Genomic DNA, 20,432 nt, shown 5'->3' with positions numbered 1-20,432 from the left:
CGGCACTGGTCAGAGATGTAAAAATAAAACTATGACCATGGCGTAGGAAATGGTTCAGCACAGGTTTCAGAAGAGTTTATTTGCTGTTCATTCATTTTTGAACTATTAAGATTTAGTTAGCCCACTGCTTCTCTAACATTAGACACGCCCCCCCCCTTTATTACAGTGAAATATTTCGTCCCCCCCTCATCGTCATACCACACAATGAAACCAGAACGTTAGCAATCCTTCCAGATAGTTTGATGGTATGGAAGGTCATGACTGTTGATGAGAGGATTCTCCAATATGAAGCTCGGACTATACACAGAACAATAACTATGAAATAGAGGTGAATCGAGCCAGGCGCAGAAAAAATTCAGTTTACCGGTGCTGCGCGCTCCCCATCAGATACTTTCACGCCGCTCAAGGGGGGCACGCCCCCAAGTTTGAGAACCACTAGTTTAGCCCATATTGTAATTCAAAAAGTTTTCTGTTGCTACTGAAGTATGGGAAACAGTTTAGCATGGCTGAATTATATAGTTATATTGCGGCACGCTTAGAACACCGATGTAAATACGCTAATTATTACAGGTGGTGACTGTGTACTCACGCCTTAAGGACTTGCGGCCCCTCGTCGTCATCCTGGTCCGTACCGGATTGTCACTGGCGTGACGAATAAATGATTGATTGATTGATTGATTATTTTATGTTGTGACTGTCAAGTGTCAGGTTTCCATAATAATGTAATTGAAATTGTAATTGAGCAAAATTTATATCAAATTATAATTACAGTTACACGAAAGAGAAGTGCTTCAATTACAATTACAATTTCATGAAAAATTGTAACAATTACATTCAGCTCAATTACAAATTACGATTGATCCAACTCTGTTACACACCCTCTTTTCTTTTCAATGTATCTCAGTTTACGGGTGTTTTAATTTGACAAAATTATTAATAAACTGACAGTGTTACTGACAGTGACACGAAGATAAAAATTGAAACATCCCTCGTTCGAATCTCGTTACTCGGAAGATTCGTACACTGCGGTTGCCCAAGTCACTGAACGCAATCCTCCGTCTGACAAAAGACAAACTCATTCTGGCCGACCCATATTTCCCCGCTCAGAACCACCACTACCAAAATCTAACTACAAATCTGGATTCCGTTGTGTCCTTCGCCGTGATGATCTGTGGCGATTCCTTGCGCAGTCTTGTAGTGACCCTCATTTGTACCTTCCTTTCAAAAATGGAGAAGATGGCGGCCGTGCTCGTCGAAAACATGAACTCTGCGGTCGCAAGGATCACTGACAACGAATTCCAAAAAGTTATAAGGTAACGATAGTTCAGGTCGAACTAGCAAGTCACCCACTCTTCCATTCTGAGTCACGGAAAGAAAATTCGGCCAACGAACTTTCATCCTACGAGAAAAATTGAACTCGGTGATTGTCTTTGTCACAAACCTAAATCAGTCAGTCGCTAATCCACAACATGCTTTCAGTCCTCCATCTCCAGAAACTGTGATGTTACTTACGCTTCACCTGATCCATTGACATCGAAGTTACGAACGAATCTTCCTAGTTCGTCGAATATTTGAATTCGGGGATTCCAACAGTCCGAGGCGACAGTTCGTGCCTGTGACGTAACACATGCGTCATACACACCTCGGAATTGACCTTCTGATTTTCCTTCGGCCCCGAAGACTCCCTTCACTTTCCCGTTCTCGTCGAAGATCTTGAAGCACAGTTACTGTAGCGCCGTCGTGACTTTAGGGTTCTGGTTTTAATCAGGCTGAGTTAAATCAGTGTGATTGAAATCAGGTTTTTTTCGTTTATTTTTTATTTTTATTTTACCATTTTGATTTTATTGATTATTTTGGGTTTTTTGAAATTTCGGACGAGATGCGTGAATGTGGTTTATTATCGGACAATCATGTGCATTTTGTATAAACTGGAGATAGCATCTCGCCACCGGCACCGTCATAGTTCAGCTATTTGACACACAGACGTGAAAAGATCAAAGAGCCATAGTCGATCAATATTTTAGTGTTTTGCTGTGGATACTAGTTAGTTGTATGCGACATGCTGCTGCTACTTCCGAGGCACTTGTGGGATACCGCAAACGAGACGCAAACCTGAGTCTCTATCGAATTCGTAAGATTCCCTCATTTCTGATCCAGTTTGCTGGCAGAAACCACTCCATCGATCAAGATGAAGATGCAACTATTATGGATGGTCCCGATTTGACTCAACATGTTCCCTCTCTACTTGAACAGTTCAATAATGATTCTGGCAACCCATCATTATAACAGATAGGTTAAACGTTTTTAGCTATCATTACCACATAGGTTGAACGTTTTCAGCTATCTGGATGATGATTCACAGCCCCATATTATTAAAGTTCAAGTGTTATCCTTCATCCCCTTGATTGACATGATCGTCATTTATCCCATTTTCTCTTGCTCGTGCTGTTGTTATAATGGGTAAAAAAAAAAGAAAATCATGATATGAATTAATCAATTGTTTAAATCGATTTTAATCGAGGGCAAAATGATTTAAACCATTACCGGTCACTTATTGAAACAAAACGCTCGTAACTGAATCCGATAGTGCAGAAATCTGCGACTACGATACCGTCAGCGGCGGGTTAGGGAATGCCACGTGGAAAAATTCTCTGCCTTACGTCATTGCCTCTCGTCCGGATACAGCTGTAAATCGATTCCATTTCAACGATTTGATTTCCAGTTCATGATGACGAAACTCCAACTTTTACTTTTCCCTCGTCCTTTGCTGCGATATAGACGTGCCACTCGACTTCTGTCCGGATTTACATCAGTCCCCCTGGCCAATAAATTGACTTCTATATCTGCAAATGATAAATATGAAGCTTCTATGGTAATTACCAAGGATATTCGTGTTCACATGTTTACGAGGTATTTGGTATGGTGGTAGCATAATTTTACTTTTACGTTTATTGGAACATGTTGGTCCCGGTTTCCAGGTATAGATTCATATTGTTATTATCAGCACACTTCTATGAGGCCGTAGTAAGATTTCGATGTTTTTGTATTATAGTCGTCTGCAAAGCACACGAATTAAAGTGTGATCACCTCTCCTGACGACGCGGAATTTGCGTCTCGGTCATTTTCGGACGCATAAACCAGCATCTCTAGACCCCAGATTTATTACAATAAGCGTATCGCGCTCGGAGAAAAGCTCGCCTTTGACTGATTCCCTGAAGCTTGATTCAAAACAGGCAAAGGCTATGACTTCTTCCATTGGCAAACATTTGTTGGGGAATTCTGTTTGCGCGAAAATTTATCGTTACGACAGATTTTGCGTCGTCGGCAGAGGCCGTTCACACTTTCATTCTACTTCGAATTCAGGGGGAAGCGAGTGGCGCAGTTGGCTAAGGGCCGGCGTCACGACACCAATGACAGTGGTTCAAATCCAGGTTCGGACCAACTTCTATGTGTCGGAAGTTTATCTGGGCTCCTCATCGCTAACCTCACTGCTATAGCACCTGCGACCAGACGCTTGGCGTTAATAAAAAACTTACACCAGTCCGATAATCTCACGTCAAAGTCTGAAAATCGGCATTGTTCTGAACAATCGTGACCATGTAAGGGCCATTGTTGTGGTTATTGTCCTTTGTCGTTGCGATTGTTTAGAACAATGCCGATTTTCAGACTTCGAGGTGCATTACAAAGGTTCCATTGCCGTGATTGGATTTTAATGTATATTTTCGGAATCAGTGCGACAGTGTGCTTTCAAATAAGATCAATTTTATTGAATTTAAGCGCTCGGGTCGTCAGCTATGGATTAGCAATTATGTTGCGTTCAGATCGCTGAGCAGTAATTTCCTCCGGGCAAGCAAGCGTGACGACGGGTGTTGCGTATCTATCCGTAGTTTAGTTATCCAATATCCATAGTCATACCGAAGTTTCAAAATTTGCCCACCGCAAATACTACAAATTCAAAAATGGTTGAAATTTCAATTCAAGATTGCACGGCCCTTGTTTGTCGGAATTGACTGAAATTAGGTGTGTAGCGTTTTTTTAGGCAGCCTGACAATTTTATCAACAAGCGAGTGAAATTTGGAAACAATATAATTGAACAACCCTATTGTTCGTCCTTGTCAATATTATTACGATTTTTCAGCATGATTTGAGCTTTTCATCGTCATTGCTTACGCGGAGGAATTCCGACTAGACGATGGTGATTTTTAGTGTTGTGGATACGATTTACGTCATAACACAAAACAATTCCCTTCCTTCCTACTGATAAATTTTGGGCTAAGACACTAGCACTTATCATCAAACTGAATCATACCGCATTGTTACCTTATTATACTTAACTTGCTGTCAGCTACAATTAGAATGAAAATGCCGTGATAGTCGCATGCCTGCAAATAGCCAGTAAGAGTATCTGCGATCAAGGAATTCATGACGTCTATCTCGTAGCAAGCGCCAGAACGTCATTGAATTTAATGTCGATGTACAAAAGGGGATGAGCGTCACTGTTGATGTAGACATTAACAACAATAATAAAATCAGATGAATTGTGTCCATTTCAATCATTTTTATCAGACCTATGCTGCTTACAATTGCTATCTTTCCAAACAATAGATATTGATTGGGTACTTTTTGGATATATTTTATGGCAATTCAAACGTCGTTAGCAGTTTCTGTCTCACATGTGCAATCAACCCTTTATTTATACACGTCAAATATCAAAAATATAGCAACAGCTAATGATCATGAGTCATGATACAATACATGTAACCGAATAAACGATTCATAATGTATTTTGTATAGTAACAGTATGCGATGAATAATCTTATTGGTGACGCAGTAATTCAGGGGGTATGACAGTATGTGTGAAATACTAGGCATATTTGTAAAGAATGCGAAAAAAGTCACTTTTTTGATTGTCGTATAATCAAATGATACGCCTCTCTCTAAGAATAAGTTTATTCGCTACAAATTTAGTTTCAATCACTTTTTCCTCTCCCGTGAAGCTTTAGAATCTCGATTGGTACTCACTAGGGATAGTGCGAACCTGGTTCGTGTGAACGCGAACATGAACACTAACCTATTACATCATGTGAAGTCATATTGCTAATTCAAATCCTACATTACGTGAAGTAATATATATTAATGTAGACCAGTGCTTTTCAACCTGTGTGACGGTTCGCACTGGTGCGAATGAAAAAAATTGCAGTGCGAATGACGAAGGTTGTGCGAATGGGGCGAATGAAAATCCAGATCAAGTGCGAATGAAAATGGTAATTAATTGTAATTTTTCTGACATGGAATAATTCAAATAAACCTAATAGGAAATTTAGGGTCACTGTAACTTTTGTAGTTGCGACGCAATTGTAAAAACTTACGACGCACCACTAATCGTAGCTCTCACAAGCCGTAGTGAATTAATATTCTCTCACTATAATTATTACGTAACCAAAAGCCTGGTTTGGAAGCTGGTGTAGTGGCAGACATACATTATATCAGCCCGTCTGAGCCTGCGACAGGCTGGAAAAATGACGTCAGATTGACGATCTACTTTCTTTCGCTAAACAACCATCATATTTTCGTAATAACTGTTCGATTAGAGCGAGGCACGAGGATAGTAGTACCATCATTACAGACTCACATTTTTTTTTTGTTTTTGGGGTATTCATGGTGTTTGTCGACTACTATGGTCATTTACACCAGGCCGATATTCTTTTTATTTTCCGTAACTGCCGACTTATAGCACGGCCCACCTCTAGGCTTTTGTAAGACACCGCGTACACGGATGAGGTGACGAGGAGGAGCCTAGGTAAACCTCCAACACTTAGGTATCGGAATTCGGAAGTCGACCATGGTCGGACTCGAACCCGCACCCATTGGTGTTGCAGCCGCGGATTATACCACTGCGCTATCTCGCCACATACAGACTCACATTTGCAAGTTACTGTAACGCAAATTTCGACCCCTTCAAGGTTTATTAAAGTATGGACCGCAAAGGGTATAATTTTGGGTCGACACGGTGCAAGAGCTATCTGTTAATATGTATGTAATATTTGTTGAATGTAGGCCTACTACGAAAAATCCTGCGATCGTTTTCACATATCCAAGGTCGCTGTGTTGGGTACTATAGCCAATAAGCGAGACACGCAGAAAATATGGCCATATCATGCGAATTAATGATAAGATTTTTGTGCGGCTGGTTTTTCTGGAAAACATGGTCGAAGACCGTTGAGATGAACTAGTGCAGTGGTGAGCAATGAGCGAGTTCAGGCCTAGATAGACTCTTTCATTTCGGGGCCAACCACTTCTGCGTCGGGTCATATGAAGACGTAAAGTTTTGGCCAACCGCTGATGTAATGCTGTCCCAAAAATATAAACAGCGACAAAACCTTGGCCAGAAAATGACCGATGCTGGGTGGCCAAACCTTTCGATATGGATATGGTCCGTTGTGGGCACGGAATAGTCCCGTTCTTGCAATCTGAGTAGACAGTAGTTACAGTAGTAGACCTACAACTGCGAAACGCAGAGGAATTTAATTCATCATAATTTGAGGTCGGGTGCGTCAGACATGTTTTGTAGGGCTGTTGGGTATAGAATTGTGGTGTGCGCGTTCTGTATGTCACACATGTCCGTACAATCGTAGCATACTACTGTAATATTAGAAACGTATTAGTAGGGATGGTGTGAACGCGAGGTTCACGTTCGCGTTCTGTGTGTGAACCTCGGGAATTTGGAGGTTCGCGTTCACAACAAAACCTTGGTAGGTTCTGCACTGTGAACCTTTCTCATTTATAACAATTTTCACTTCATAATGACATCTTTGGTTCAAATTTATAGCATTTCAACTGCGGGCCACTCTATGAATGACGCCGGCAGCATTAAAAAAAAACTCAAAACGAGCATGCACTTTGACAATCTCAAAGATTTTACTTGCTTTGTTACAAAAATTCTGCTCTAAATATCCAACTTTCCGTTTGTGAATATATTGTGACTCTCTGCTGTGAGCTGACCCGCAATCACATAACATCACGAGCGACATACATAACATGTAGAGAGCGATTCAACCAATCAGTGAGATTGATATCGTTTTTTGATGCAACAAATCTAGCTAGCGTACGGGGTCTATCTTCACTTCATATGTTTCCTGTACCAATAAAACCAAATCCGTGCGATTGAGGTGTTGGTCACAGCAGTATAACTTGTGGGGTAGCCTAATATCGGTAGCAAGTATAAAAACCTGTATTACACTCTGCCCAATACCAATGTAGCAATACTCATACACCGAATACATTGCCCGGTCTGGTCAAGATCGTTAAGGCGTAAGCTTATATTCCCTGGCAACACCTCTTCGAAATTATTGGCAAAACGACGGATGATATTGATTTTATGGGAGTAATATATCATATGATTGCCCCAGTTGATACATTTAGTGACGTTTAAATCGCCAAAATGTACTTCAGCATTATGGCATTATGTGGCCCGAGTCGTCGCTAGGTATCGTGTACATTAATATCGGCTATCAGCCTATCACTTCATTGGAAGATAGGGTTGGAATTAGCAATATGACGTCACGAGGTTCACGTTCGTGTTCACACAGAACCTTTCAAAAAGGTTCGCGTTCACACGAACCTGAACCTTTCAGAGGTTCACACCATCCCTACGTATTAGGTTACTTTTCATGGGTTAGGCTCGGGTCGCGAGATGCCACAAAAACTCGGATTTTAGTGGTAGTCTAAAAAGCTGCTTATTCATCGTTGTTAAACTGTTATGAATTCTCAAATTAGATTGAGCTTAAGAGCAGAACACACGGTATCGTGAGATTATTTGCTCTTCTCATTTACTCGCGAGACAGAAAATGGGAAATCGAAAAAAATAACAGAACACAAGTTGGAGTAACGTATCATAAGAGCGATCTCTAATGTGCCTACTCTCCTTGATTGTTTTGGACCTTATTTTCCAAGACATAAGGCAAAAGAATCAACACGAACATGTGAGTTTTTCACCCTTTCGGCAAACTGAAGCCTCCGGGACATTTGTGTCAGCTCTCAAAAACGATTTCTGCCAGCAAGCATTATTCACTTGCGAAAAACACGCTGAATTTTGGATAGGAGTGTAGAACAGATTTTATGACCTGGCCATCCAAGCACTAGTAGACGTTCTTGTACAAAACCCAACCAGTTGTTTTCCCGAGAAGGGTTTTAGTGAAATAGTTGAAATCAAAACGAGCTAAAAAAGTTGCCTTTTTAATGAGACACTTGATAGCTTAAGTTACATAGTAGCCAATTTGTTGCACATCTGAACAAAATATTGTTAAGTATCTTCATCTCCTTTTTGTATAACAATTTTCGGTTAGTTTGTGCGAATGAAATTTATTTTACAAAAAATGTACGAATGGAGCTCAAAAAGGTTGAAAAGCACTGATGTAGACGATAGATAGCGACGATTCAGATCATGCAAGGAGTGGACCAAAGATGTTATAATGACGTCAAAAATTGCAATGCATGAAAAAGGTTCGCAGTGCAGAACTTACCAAGGTTCGTTCCGTAGTAGACACTAGGGCTGTGGAGTCGGTAAATTGTACCACCGGCTCCAACTCCGACTCCAGACATTTTCATCATACCGATCACAACTCCGACTTCGACTCCAACAGTATTACCAAATTACTTCGAAAATTATGTGACCCAGTCACTGGCGTAGCAGCATGTGCTGCCGCCCCTGGCTCTCGCTTAAAATGCCGCCCGCCGCCCTAAGTAGATTTCGCAGCAGATTTCGACATAGATTCATGTTGAAGCAATCTTGTCAATAGAATTAAAAACAAATAGTATACCGCGTCTCAGCCTCACCATCTGAACGTTATTAAGGCCAAAAATAATAATGACGAGAAATAGCGAACAAATGTATTGTGCAAATAAAAAATCAATAGCCGCCTCAAAACTTAACTTTTCGGGCTTTCGCCAAAGCAAAAGCAGCGATAATATCCTCAAATTCAAGTCTTTGAACGTAGTCTCTTTCTATAGACAGAATGGATAAAGCTGATAGTCGATCATCTTTATGGTAGAACGTAAATAAGACTTAATCAGTTTGAGTTTTAAGAAGCTCCTCTCACAGCTCGCAATTGAAACACCAATGGTCAGATAAAGTTTCAGACACGAGCATAAATATGGTGTCGAATCAAGTAGCTTTGCATTGCATATGTTTCTGCATGTTCTTGTCAATTGTTTGTTGCGATTGTAGTCTCATTGCAAGCTATTTCCATTTTTCGGCGCATTCGACGTGAATTTGGGAATTCTCATGCTCAAATATGCGCGGATTTAAATGCCAAAAATGATCGAAACATTTTGCGCTAAAAGAAGCAGAGCCAGTAAAATGGAACAACTTACAGCAATAACAATACAATCCAGATTGCTTTTGCGAATATAATAACCAACTTCTTAAAATTTTGTCACCGTTTTTTAGTATTTTATAGAACCAGTCTTTGGAAACACTTATTCGCTCAACCTGCCGCCAACTTTAATCATTCTGCTGCTGGAAGCAAATGGCCTATCCTTGTTTTGATACCTCTCTAGTCCTGCTTTGACTAGCTCAACTCTCAAATGGTGATCTATAACTTCAGGCCAAGAGGCCACATCATTGGGCAGATTGTTGACTAGTGCAACTGCTTCTTCGTTGTTTTCACCTTCGTCTACATGTGTAACAGGCAATGCATAATTGATATCATTGGTAGTCCTATTACTCTGTGTAGACCCTGGTCTCGCGTTTCTGCAGATAAGGAAGCTCATCTTTTCAGTATCCTTCTGGAGCTCAGCGTTATTGTCCTAATTTTCATTTGAATTGTTCTCTGGTAATGTTAAAGAAACATTTGAGCCAGAAGAGGTTACAAATTTTAACATAGCTCTCTCGTGCTTTTTTATTTCTGCTTGTCTTGCTTTCTTCTTTTTTCTAAAAAAAGCTCCCCTCGCTTTGACACGTTTCATTTTCGAGTCTTAATTAACACTAGTATAAATCAAAGCACAATCTGTCAATCTGACAATTATTACCAACTTAAACAGCCTAAGAACTGTCCTGGGAAACTGGTTTACCTTCACAGATATCTCGGTCTGCTGTACCAAATCGTAACTCAGAGTATAGATCACTAACCTACGGATAGATGCGCAACTTAGTTGTTACACTAGAATACCCAGACAATCCTACTGCTGAGCCAGCTAAAAGCAGCATAATTGGTCATGGTCATCCTATAGTTGGCCAGGCCCTCCGAGCGCTCAAATTTAACAATACTGATCTTAATCGAAAGCTATTGTTGCCCTGATTCCGGAAATACAATTTAAATGCTGGCATTGCTCCGAACAGTCGCTCGATATAATTTCCATTATCATGGTCAATTAATTGGTCATTGTGTTGCGGCGCTCCAATTGTTAGGAACGATCGGCCTAGACGGCTACTTCGGAGTGGTTCCATTGCCATGTTAACATATTAATTCGTGTTTTCGGAATCAACGCGACACTAGCTTTCGATTGAGACCAGTTTGATTAAATTTTAGCTCACGGGACGCCAGCTAAAGGACTACCAATTTGGCTGCTTTAAGCCGGCTGTGTACACTGTGCACGTGCAGTCTCGTTTTGCCGCCCCCTTGGAGCCTGCCGCCCCTGGCGCAGAGCCAGAACCGCCAAGTGGCTGCTACGCCACTGGACCCAGTGACGGTTAAATGACTACCATATGACCAGTAAACATTTGCAAATATAATGTTAACGATGGCATGCAAAATTGATGCATTGTGACACAGCTCGAATTCGTCACTATTCAATAAACATGGAAGAATGCATTTCTACATATCCTTCCTTTTTCATATTTTATAAGTTGTTATAACATGGACTCTCCAATACCCTAATATGTAGGAATCACTCACTCAAACATGACGTAGCCTATGTCCAATCATGCATAATTAAAACATAGATAAAACTATCGAAGTGTAGCTCTTGTGTATCAGTCAGCAACCAATACACAGATGTAACTTACTAATTTTCTCAATACACACTATACTGATTACTAGTACACACACTTTCACTACTAATAAACATTGGTCAGAATAGAAATTTAGGAAGTAGTCAAATAGCATATGTCTAGTCTATATGCACTTAGTCAAGTATTGAAGGACTAAAACTTGCAGTCTTTCTTAATCATTTGTTCGACCCACGCAGCTGAGCTACTCTACGAATATTTTTAATTTTGTCAAGTGGAAAGCAGCGTTTGGTTATTATTAGGGCTGGGCATAATGATTCGAGTACTCGAATCTGAATCGAGTATTAATTTGGATGATTCGAGTCGAGTAGTAAAACACGATTTTTTCGAGTACTGAAATTATACGCTCCTCGCAACTGAAAGTTAATTTACTAACGGGAATTATAGTTTTGACACTATTTTCCACTGAGGAAGCCTGAAACCTTGACTGGCCGTGTCGCAGCATGCGAGACATAGTACAAAGCTACATACGTTACTGGAAATAACACATTTCCGAAGTCATGATCAACCTGCAACATTGTCCAGAAGTGCAATGAAATCGTTATGGTTGAAAAAATAACAAAGTATCTTTAATGTGATGGATTAACATGCGTTATGTTCTTTGTAGTGGCATAAAAGGTACATATTTGAACTTTAACATAATACATGTTGTTGTGACGTCATAATGAGTGATACTCGAATACTCGACTCGACTCGAAGCATAATATGTGATTCAGAATCGAATCACTCAGGTACTCGATTTTGCCCAGCCCTAGTTATTATCATTATTATTAAAAGTAAAAATCGTGATAGTGGCGCTTATCACAGCACAGGTTTTGTGCGCCACTTCTATACTGGTTATTACAATGAATTTGCATTGTCCAAATATATGCAGCATCGCTCAGTACTATTGGTATAAGAACATGCACATTCAATATACGGACGTAGCCGACACTACACAATATACAAACATGACATCAACACACTTGGTTATACAAATAATGAATGTACACGTAATAGCTACACTATATAAATCGTCCCGAAAGCGTTTGGTAATATTTACATCAATTTTACAAAACCATACGATGCATTTACTCTGTCACAGTATCATGGTGTAATTCCAAAAATTTCATCAGTTTTTGACGGCATCGTGAAGATGCATATTACGATTTTCTTCCTCTATGCAATTTAATTGCAATTTGAAAATGATGTACAAATTTATCAATATCGTTACTAATAACAATGATGGATGGTGCATACAAATCCTATTTTAGTTAATATTAGCAATTTAAAGATACCTTTGAAAACTAGTGTTTTCGTATTAAAGAAGTCGGAGTCAGGGTAGGGTTACCATATTTTGGAATCGGGAAAGGAGGACACTTTTTCAAAATTTTCAGACTTAAAATTGTAGAGTTCGGAAAAAATGATAAATCTTCCTCGACTTTGTGGTTGGTTGACTAAAAAAAGGTCAACTTTCCGGCCAAGTCCCGATATACAGATTTTCTTGCACATTATCCGTTGCTTGACTAAAAAAGAGGTCGTCACCTCCTTTCGAACCACGAATATCCTGTTTAGCGTCATTTATGCCCATTTTCGCTCGAATCTGTCCGCAAACTTGGCTCGAAAAGCTGTAAAGGACTTATAGTAACCCTAAGTCTTGGTTATTTCCACAAACTCCGACTCCAGTCAGTGTTTTTCCACGACTCGGACTCCAGGCCCTATAGTTTTCACGACTCCGACTCCATTAAGCGAGAAATTAGCCGAACTCCGACTCTGAATCCACCGACTCCAACTCCGACTCCACATCCCTGGTACTCACAACATCGAGAATATATAGTAGGCCTACAATTATACGGACGATAATTCTGTGAAGTTTTGATCAACCCATAGAGGTGTCAAAAAGTACAGCGACATAGGTATGGTGGAAAGAGTGCCAATTATCTTTATGTGATACAGAACTATAGCAATATAATCTATGTCGCTGCATGCAAAGTACGTATTTGAACTTTTCACTTCACTCATACTGTTATGACGCCATAATGAGCGATACACGAATACTGGACTCGAAGCAGAATATTCGATTTGGAATCGAAGCACTCAGGTACTTGGTTTTTGCCAGAAGTAAAAATCGAATTGGTTTTGTCATATGGTGTCATATTGCATACCTTGTTTCAATATCATCATTGAACAAACTCAGCAACAAGAAAGCCATAAGTATAATAATTGAATGTATAGTTCGTGTGCTGTAAATGTTGTCGAAATATGCGTCGCTCACAGCAACTTAACATATACACGGATATATATTTTTCCGTCGAATTTCTCAACAGGTATACATGCTTACGCACTCCTTTATAGTGACATAGCGAAACTAATTTATGACCCTGAAAAATCGATAGATATATTTTGGATATAAAAGGAAATCAGCCGGACGGAAATCACAGTCATACAATCTGCAAGACGTATTAGCTACCTTGTCACGTGTTCTAAATCATATGGCGTGGCTTAATGCCTTGAGGATGTTCGTTATTATCATGATGGCGACGCATTACGGGCATTGTGGCAAGAAGATGCAGTTTCAAAACAAATCTTTTAAACTGTACTTTAAGAACTTGGACATCTTCCAGAGATATGTAAGTGCTTTCTTTCCTCTGTGATCGTGAAACAGAGCATATACGCAGGTCTAAGATGTATCATAAATTTCGTTGGAGTTGTGAAATTTCGTTGGAGTTGCGATGGATCACCAATCTGAATATTTGGTAGCATGAACAAAACTTTTGAATAATGATCAATAGTAGAGGATCTGCGGGACGGACAACTTAGCTGCGATGCGGTACTTCTGCTGATCACAAAAGCGGAGGCCGCCCACCAGAAAACGACGTAATGCTCCTATTCGTGGGCGAAGGTGGACCATTTGGTCCTTGCACATTTTATATGCATCACGTGTATTCATTTCAAATAAAGGATTGGGACTATCAAATTGAGATTATTTTTTACTAATATTATAGATTGCTCCACTAGCATTGAGCAGCTGCAGCTGCATCATTGTCGCTCATCCTGATTGTAAAAACGTGGCCAATTAATGACGTTGTAGCGACAATAACCGGTTAAACGAGGAAGGAAATAGCTTTCAGCAATGATAGACGAATCTTGAACGATCGAAATCATTTACCTAACAATATATATTTAAATGCATTCGAACTTATTGGGATGACTCATCTTAGCCAGGTTGTTTCTGACTTTTTTCTATTTCCAGATTAAAAATATATTCGCTTGCGACAACGGAGCATGTACTCGAGACACGTCACTCGAAATCGCCAGCCTACCGAGATTTAAAATGTTTGACTTGAAAGTAAGGAGAAAGATCGTTTAGTTTGATAACCTGCTCTTCTGATTTATATTCGTTTAATTCAAGTCAAATTCCACGAATTCCACTTTGCAAATCAATTTTGACTCGATCCACAAATATGCCGATTACATGCTGAGATATCTTACCCAAGAAGCAAGACCGAAAGCAATCTTGCGATCGGCGGGAGTTTGGGCGTCTGTGAGGCATGCCAATCATTTGCTGGTCTCAGTTATCGGACTTCTAGATGCCGACTTTGTGAGTGAAACTCTCGCTATAGCCTACTCGTAGATCATACCGTATCTGACCATTCTTCCGTATTATCAGTTTCGGAGCCGTTGCCTCTCGACGCCGTACGAGTATCAGAGCAACTTTGTGCCTGCGAGAGAAGCACCGAATGATATGCTGGAAATTGTTCGAATCTATCATTTTTTCCGCCAATACACAGACTTCCTCTCTGGCTGGTCGGACGCTTTTGATTCAATGCAAACATGTTGAATATAGTCTCCCACAAGTCTCCCATTTTATTACAGAATATTTGATTTCTACTCATACGTTGAGATATGCAATATATTTATAACTTTATATTTCAACGTACTAATGGAAGGTAGCCTATGCCACTCACTTCAATCTCATATTTATATGACTATATTTATAACTCTTCGTATTGCTCCGATGATGTATCCATTGTCATATTTACAAATAAACGTTTGAAAATTGTTGAAATTCCTATCTGTACTGGGTGGTAAATTAACACGTTTTACCGTTTGCGTTCTACATACGTAAGCGACATTATTCGTCACAAATTCTTCAGGTATTTTATTAGGCTGCCACAAGGTCACATATGGCTCAGCAGGCATACGTCACCGAATCTTGATATAGACAGTATGACGAAAGGGTGATATTTACCTTTCAAATTTAATGATGTAGTTATACAATGACTGCAGCCCGCCGAAGCCTTCACCTGCCACGCGGATGTTTACTGACGATATGTGGAAGCAATCTCAGTAATTAATTTAGTAGTGGATAATAACGTGCGTGTCTGGTTACAGTTTGCATTGTTTTAATTGAAGCTGGTCAAAGAAATTATCGATGAAACGAAGTACAAGTACTAGTAAAGCTTTGATTCTACCTATACAGTTACAAGTAGAAACGCGGATTTTAAAATCATGTTAAGGCAATACTTAAAGAGTGAGTAGAAATGAAAAAATCAGACTCCAATATTCCAGTAGGTTGTTCGTGAAGAAGTATCATGCTGCAGACTTTTGCTATAGTTGAGCTCGGATGAGATATTTGAAGATCGCAACAAAGATCCTCTCTGAAATAGAAGATCCTCCAATGGCTCATTAACACCTTACCGTAATGTACGCGTTATATCCCCCGATCGTTGTGACTATTTTAATCTTGAACGCATGCGAATCTACACATGCACTACTTTCTGCTTGACGTAATAGGAAAGGTTTAAAGTAGAGGTATTGACATTTCAACTACATTTCAAAATATAAGTAGACTGGAGCGTTGTTCAAAACAATGCCGCTTGAGTAAGCAGTGTTAGTAGAGAAAGCCTCTGAAAAGTGTAAATTCTCGTTTGCTAACCGCCTGTGGTTTGATGCACGTTGGCCTTGGGCCCCCATGGGATAATAAAACAATCAGCTTATTCTTTTTGCCGCGACGTATCACCGATATTTTTTGTACTGTTAAGGGCGACGGCTTGTTTCGTCTAAACGCGCGAATTTTGTTTTTCAACAATTCATGTTTTAATCGGTCAATATGATCGGGAATTGGATATATGTTTCTGTCGATTTTTTATCCTGTCTGTTCACGTAATCAGATTTTTCGGTAGAGCTGAATAAGCTAGGTGTCTTGGAAACTGTCGGGCCCGTATATTTATAAATATGATAATTATAAACATATTCGGGCGGACGAACCCATTGGTATATTGACTTCGCTAAATGATGATGTTGCGTGACCTCCTGCCTGCTATGTCAAAATATATTGAAATCGCCCAAACGTACTAAACTAAAAGACGCTCATGATTTCAAATTGGTATTTCTTCAGTGGCAATTAAATTTTCCCAACGGGTAGGCCTTTGTCTTTTGGGGTTCAGATTGTCAGGACAGGAACATTCGGCGCCAGCCATTTAAGCGCCTATGGACATTGGACAATTAAACATATATATATAAATATCGAAGTTTTAGGTCAGCATAATGGTCCTTTTCGGCCACGGTGACTTTTTAGAGTCGCATGTTACACGGCATGAAACTGCATGCGTCTTTGTGCGTCATGCCGCGGTAATGGCCGACGCCGAGGTGCACATTTCCATTATTAGGCGCCTTTTTCTTGAAAGGGTAAGAGTACCCAATAACCAAGATATTTGGCAACATTAGATCACGCGTAGTGCGATTTTTTTCAAGTAGCAATTGTCCCCCCCACAAAAATCTATAATTTATACTAATTCACGAATTAATTTTGAGCTCGCCTCCCCTCCTCCAATTGGGGGGGTTTAGGGTGCGGCAGCTAGGGTCCTGAATGTAGGCCCCGTCAGTATACATAAACTTGTAATGATTCGTAATAGTGCTTCAGTGAACGTGAACCTGTTGCTGGCCTTTTTGCTGATATTTCATCTCGATGATTACCATTATTAAATAAAGTAACGGTTCACTATATATCAGTACTTATTTACTGAAGTTAAGGTTGTCCATACCTATACTCACAACAACGAAATGCACATACAAAATGCATCATGCACCGCTGCCATTTGATGCTCGAAACAGCAGACTTACGATTCTTCTGTCCGCACTGCACCAATATCCCTTGGATTCTGGTACCAAGCCCCATTACGAAATTGTACTCCATACCATCTATATCCTTATTGTTTGTGGTCGGTCCATTTTTTATTTCAAGAGAATACCTAGATTTATTGTACAGTTTATCTATTCCGTGTCGAACGCCAATGGATCCGATAAAAATACCAATCGCATAGGCCTACTGGTTCCAAAAATTTTCTTTTTGTCAATATTCACAATGAACATCGAACAACTTCGCGAAGACGGTTAGCGACATCAATCGCCATGTTTAGACCACTTTGAACTGCAGCCAAATCCAACCTCGATTACGAACTGATACATCGATTCCAACGCTAGAATGTTATCTTGGGGGTCTGTCGTGAGGAAATCTGATGGATGTCGCTTATAAGGTCTTAATCCACAACCATACTGCATTTATAATATACGTCACGCTATCGCATAAACATCGTTTTGAAATAATACGTCTTACGTTAAAGGACTAACTGCGTCAAAGACGTCATATTTACATAAACACAACACGTTTTGTTACAACGATGAGTAAGGATGTATATTTATTTGACCGGAAAACATTTACAAGTCATCTCTATGTACACAAGAACCGCTATATATTCGCACATCATTAAGATCCATTGTTTATTCTTGCTGTTATCAAACATCAGGGTGAATTTATATTTCGAATCCTCAGCGATCTTCGAGAAATTGTCACATATGCAAACCAGATTGCTGTGGAAGTAGCGTGTTGGATTATTAATCCCATCGCACGAGGATATCGCTGAAAAAAATTGCTGTGAACTTTCCATGTCGTGACAGTTCGTAAATTCGTAGTGCTATATCCAAATTGAACTATCAATAGTTCTATAGTATGATGAGCATTACATATTATGATATTACTGTAATCTGTGACATTGGCAGGGAGTCAGTTTCCTCTGAGGACTGGTTTGGAAATTCTTTTTTGCAAGTTCCGGCCTCCCGAAAACACAAATTTATAACATTGAAGTTATATTGATAGCGCAAATGCCGATAATACAATGAACAAAAACATTCCTTGTGTTAAGGACACCATTAGCAATTAGCATATACAGACCCGAATTATAACTTGCGCCTCTAATTTACAAGGAGGGCGGCGTTGACAACGGAAATAAGTACGCGACCTTGGCACCGTTTCGACATGAGGTGTGAGCCAGAAATTGCTATGTAATGATATAATTTACGATAATTTAGTTCAATTGTTTCAGTAACTACTTTTTTCTTACTTTAGGGCCAATTTATTTTCAGATAGTCTTGCTTCATTGGCCAAATGATTTATAGGTCTCTCGCTACATTTGATCACAGGCCGCAGGCACATTCGCAGGTGTACCTTCAAAGGATCAGTATCCTTTGCGATTAGCGATTAAAGAAATGGAGAGATGCAATACTCTCAAACCTACACACCATCACCACCATTGTTGTGTGACGTCGGGAGTGCATTAATATTGAGGAACACTATTATAGTAGTATTATCACTATGGAATAGTATATTTAATGCTATGGACACCAATTGTCTATTACTGTCATCGCATTGCTATCCGAGCACCTGGATATGAGGTGAGTAATAAAGCTATGTGAAAACGGCTTTCGTAAGAGAGAGAGAGAGAGAGATGGTATTCTTTTTCGCCTGCACCATCGAGATGCTTTGACGACGGAGATGCGATACGGCCGTTAGGTCGTCTAGTCTGCACCCCCGTTTTTTCTCATCCATGCTATCCGTGATTGCCGAGCGCCTAGCAGGATAGCCGCGGATACCAGTTTTCGAGTCTTTGGTCTGACTCGGCGGGGATCGAACCCACGACCCACCGACCGAGAAGCCGGACGCACAACCATTACACTATCTGTCTCGGTAACGTCGACAATGTGCAGTAATAGGAGGCCTGTCACTCGGGTTGCATTTAAAAGAAACGGTGTTTCGAAACACTTTGTTTAAACATGTTTTCAATGGTGTTTTAAACAAATGCCTTTCTGAAAAAATCTTTTTTATTCAAACATAGTTTAATTATTCTACAATTGTGTAAATAAATCCGAAAAAACATGCAGTATGAGCCTACGGACGACTTGCACCCAAAATAGTCGACGCATACGATGCGGGGTGGCTGGAACCCTCGAAATCGGTTCGATCGGTGTTCTAATGATGATGACCGCCGACAGTAAAAATGCTTCATAACGATGTAATCATGGTTCAAGATATTTTTATTCTGTTTATGACAGTGATCGGAAGCCCTTTTCGTCGAAGTAGCCATATTTAACTTATATTTTTAATTGTCAATGCCAATCCACTGTGACGTCACAATTAAGCATTCCTGACGTCATGACTAAAACAAAAAACAAACAAAAATACAATAGAAAGCAGGTTTTAGACAAGGGCTTTGTTTTAAACTTGTTTGTTTTAAATTGAATTTTGTTTTAAATGCAACCCTATGTGTCACAATTGTGCACAATGGGGTTAAACTACGCCAATTCCCCCATGTCAAAACGATTATGATTTTGAAGCGTGTCGCATTTCAGTGAAAACAAGAGTGACTCACTTCAATTCAGATTTACAGACTTATAAATGAAACAATTTCCAGTGTCCCATGAAGTGATCACATAAACCACTATCAATGTATGTGCAAATGATGTCTGCATCTGGGAGTCGCCTGTAGGTATATGGCAGTGGCTCTTAAACGACCACGATTCCAATTTGAGTTTTAGTGGCATCTCGCGACGCAAGCCTCATGCTACATTTTAACGGCATGTCTTACAGAGAGAACGCGCAGACAACAATTGTACGCAACGTAGCTCTCCGAAACATGACTGACGCACGCGATTATACATTATTTTCCTCTGCGGTCGCATTTGTACTGCTGTCTACTCAGATTGTACCGACGGAACTGTTATGTGCCAACCATTTCGATGAACAGCCCTGTCAATATCGTAGGTTTTGGCCTGTCATCGAAGATCAATTTTGGCCAATCTTTCTGGCTTCTCACTTTGCCCAACCGTATGTTGACCGAACAGAAATATCTCTATGTGTCCCGCTGCGACCGGGGTTGACCTCGAAATACCCGCGTCTCATAATTCCGTGTGATTTTTACAACAACACAACTGCTCCCTTCAACACGCAAAGACGTGCTTCCTGCACTTCAACAAAGTAATGTAGTGTACGAATATAGGTGCCACTGTGATTGTGGCTACGTGGGAAGAACGTCAAGACGTCTGCAGGACCGCATAAACCAACATGTCCCCAGATTTATCAGAACACGTGCGTCACGCGATGTGAAAA

At 40.1% G+C, this 20,432-nt stretch overlaps 1 protein-coding gene across 1 annotated transcript; it reads left to right on the top strand.

The window, feature by feature from the left end:
• Positions 1 to 13,336: 13,336 nt before the first annotated feature.
• LOC145455333 (uncharacterized) lies at positions 13,337 to 15,056 on the top strand. The gene is made up of 4 exons (XM_080333296.1): positions 13,337 to 13,617; positions 14,241 to 14,336; positions 14,400 to 14,588; positions 14,658 to 15,056. Exons 1-4 carry the CDS (start codon positions 13,480 to 13,482, stop codon positions 14,826 to 14,828), a joined length of 594 nt encoding a protein of 197 aa, XP_080189422.1. The 5' UTR covers positions 13,337 to 13,479; the 3' UTR covers positions 14,829 to 15,056.
• Positions 15,057 to 20,432: the final 5,376 nt, after the last annotated feature.

This window comes from Botryllus schlosseri, chromosome 14 (assembly GCF_051294905.1).
Source record: "Botryllus schlosseri isolate E-star chromosome 14, Bs_hap1, whole genome shotgun sequence".
Lineage (NCBI taxonomy): Eukaryota > Metazoa > Chordata > Ascidiacea > Stolidobranchia > Styelidae > Botryllus > Botryllus schlosseri.
This window is presented reverse-complemented; position numbering and strand designations above follow the sequence as displayed.

What these genes read in the sequence shown, in the direction of transcription:
- LOC145455333 (XM_080333296.1), top strand. Translation starts at nt 13,480, where the DNA reads ATGGCGTGGCTTAATGCCTTGAGGATGTTCGTTATTATCATGATGGCG. An exon ending in TTAAAATGTTTGACTTGAAA is followed by an intron (nt 14,337 to 14,399) that starts GTAAGGAGAAAG and finishes GTTTAATTCAAG; the next exon opens with TCAAATTCCACGAATTCCAC. An exon ending in GACTTCTAGATGCCGACTTT is followed by an intron (nt 14,589 to 14,657) that starts GTGAGTGAAACT and finishes CCGTATTATCAG; the next exon opens with TTTCGGAGCCGTTGCCTCTC.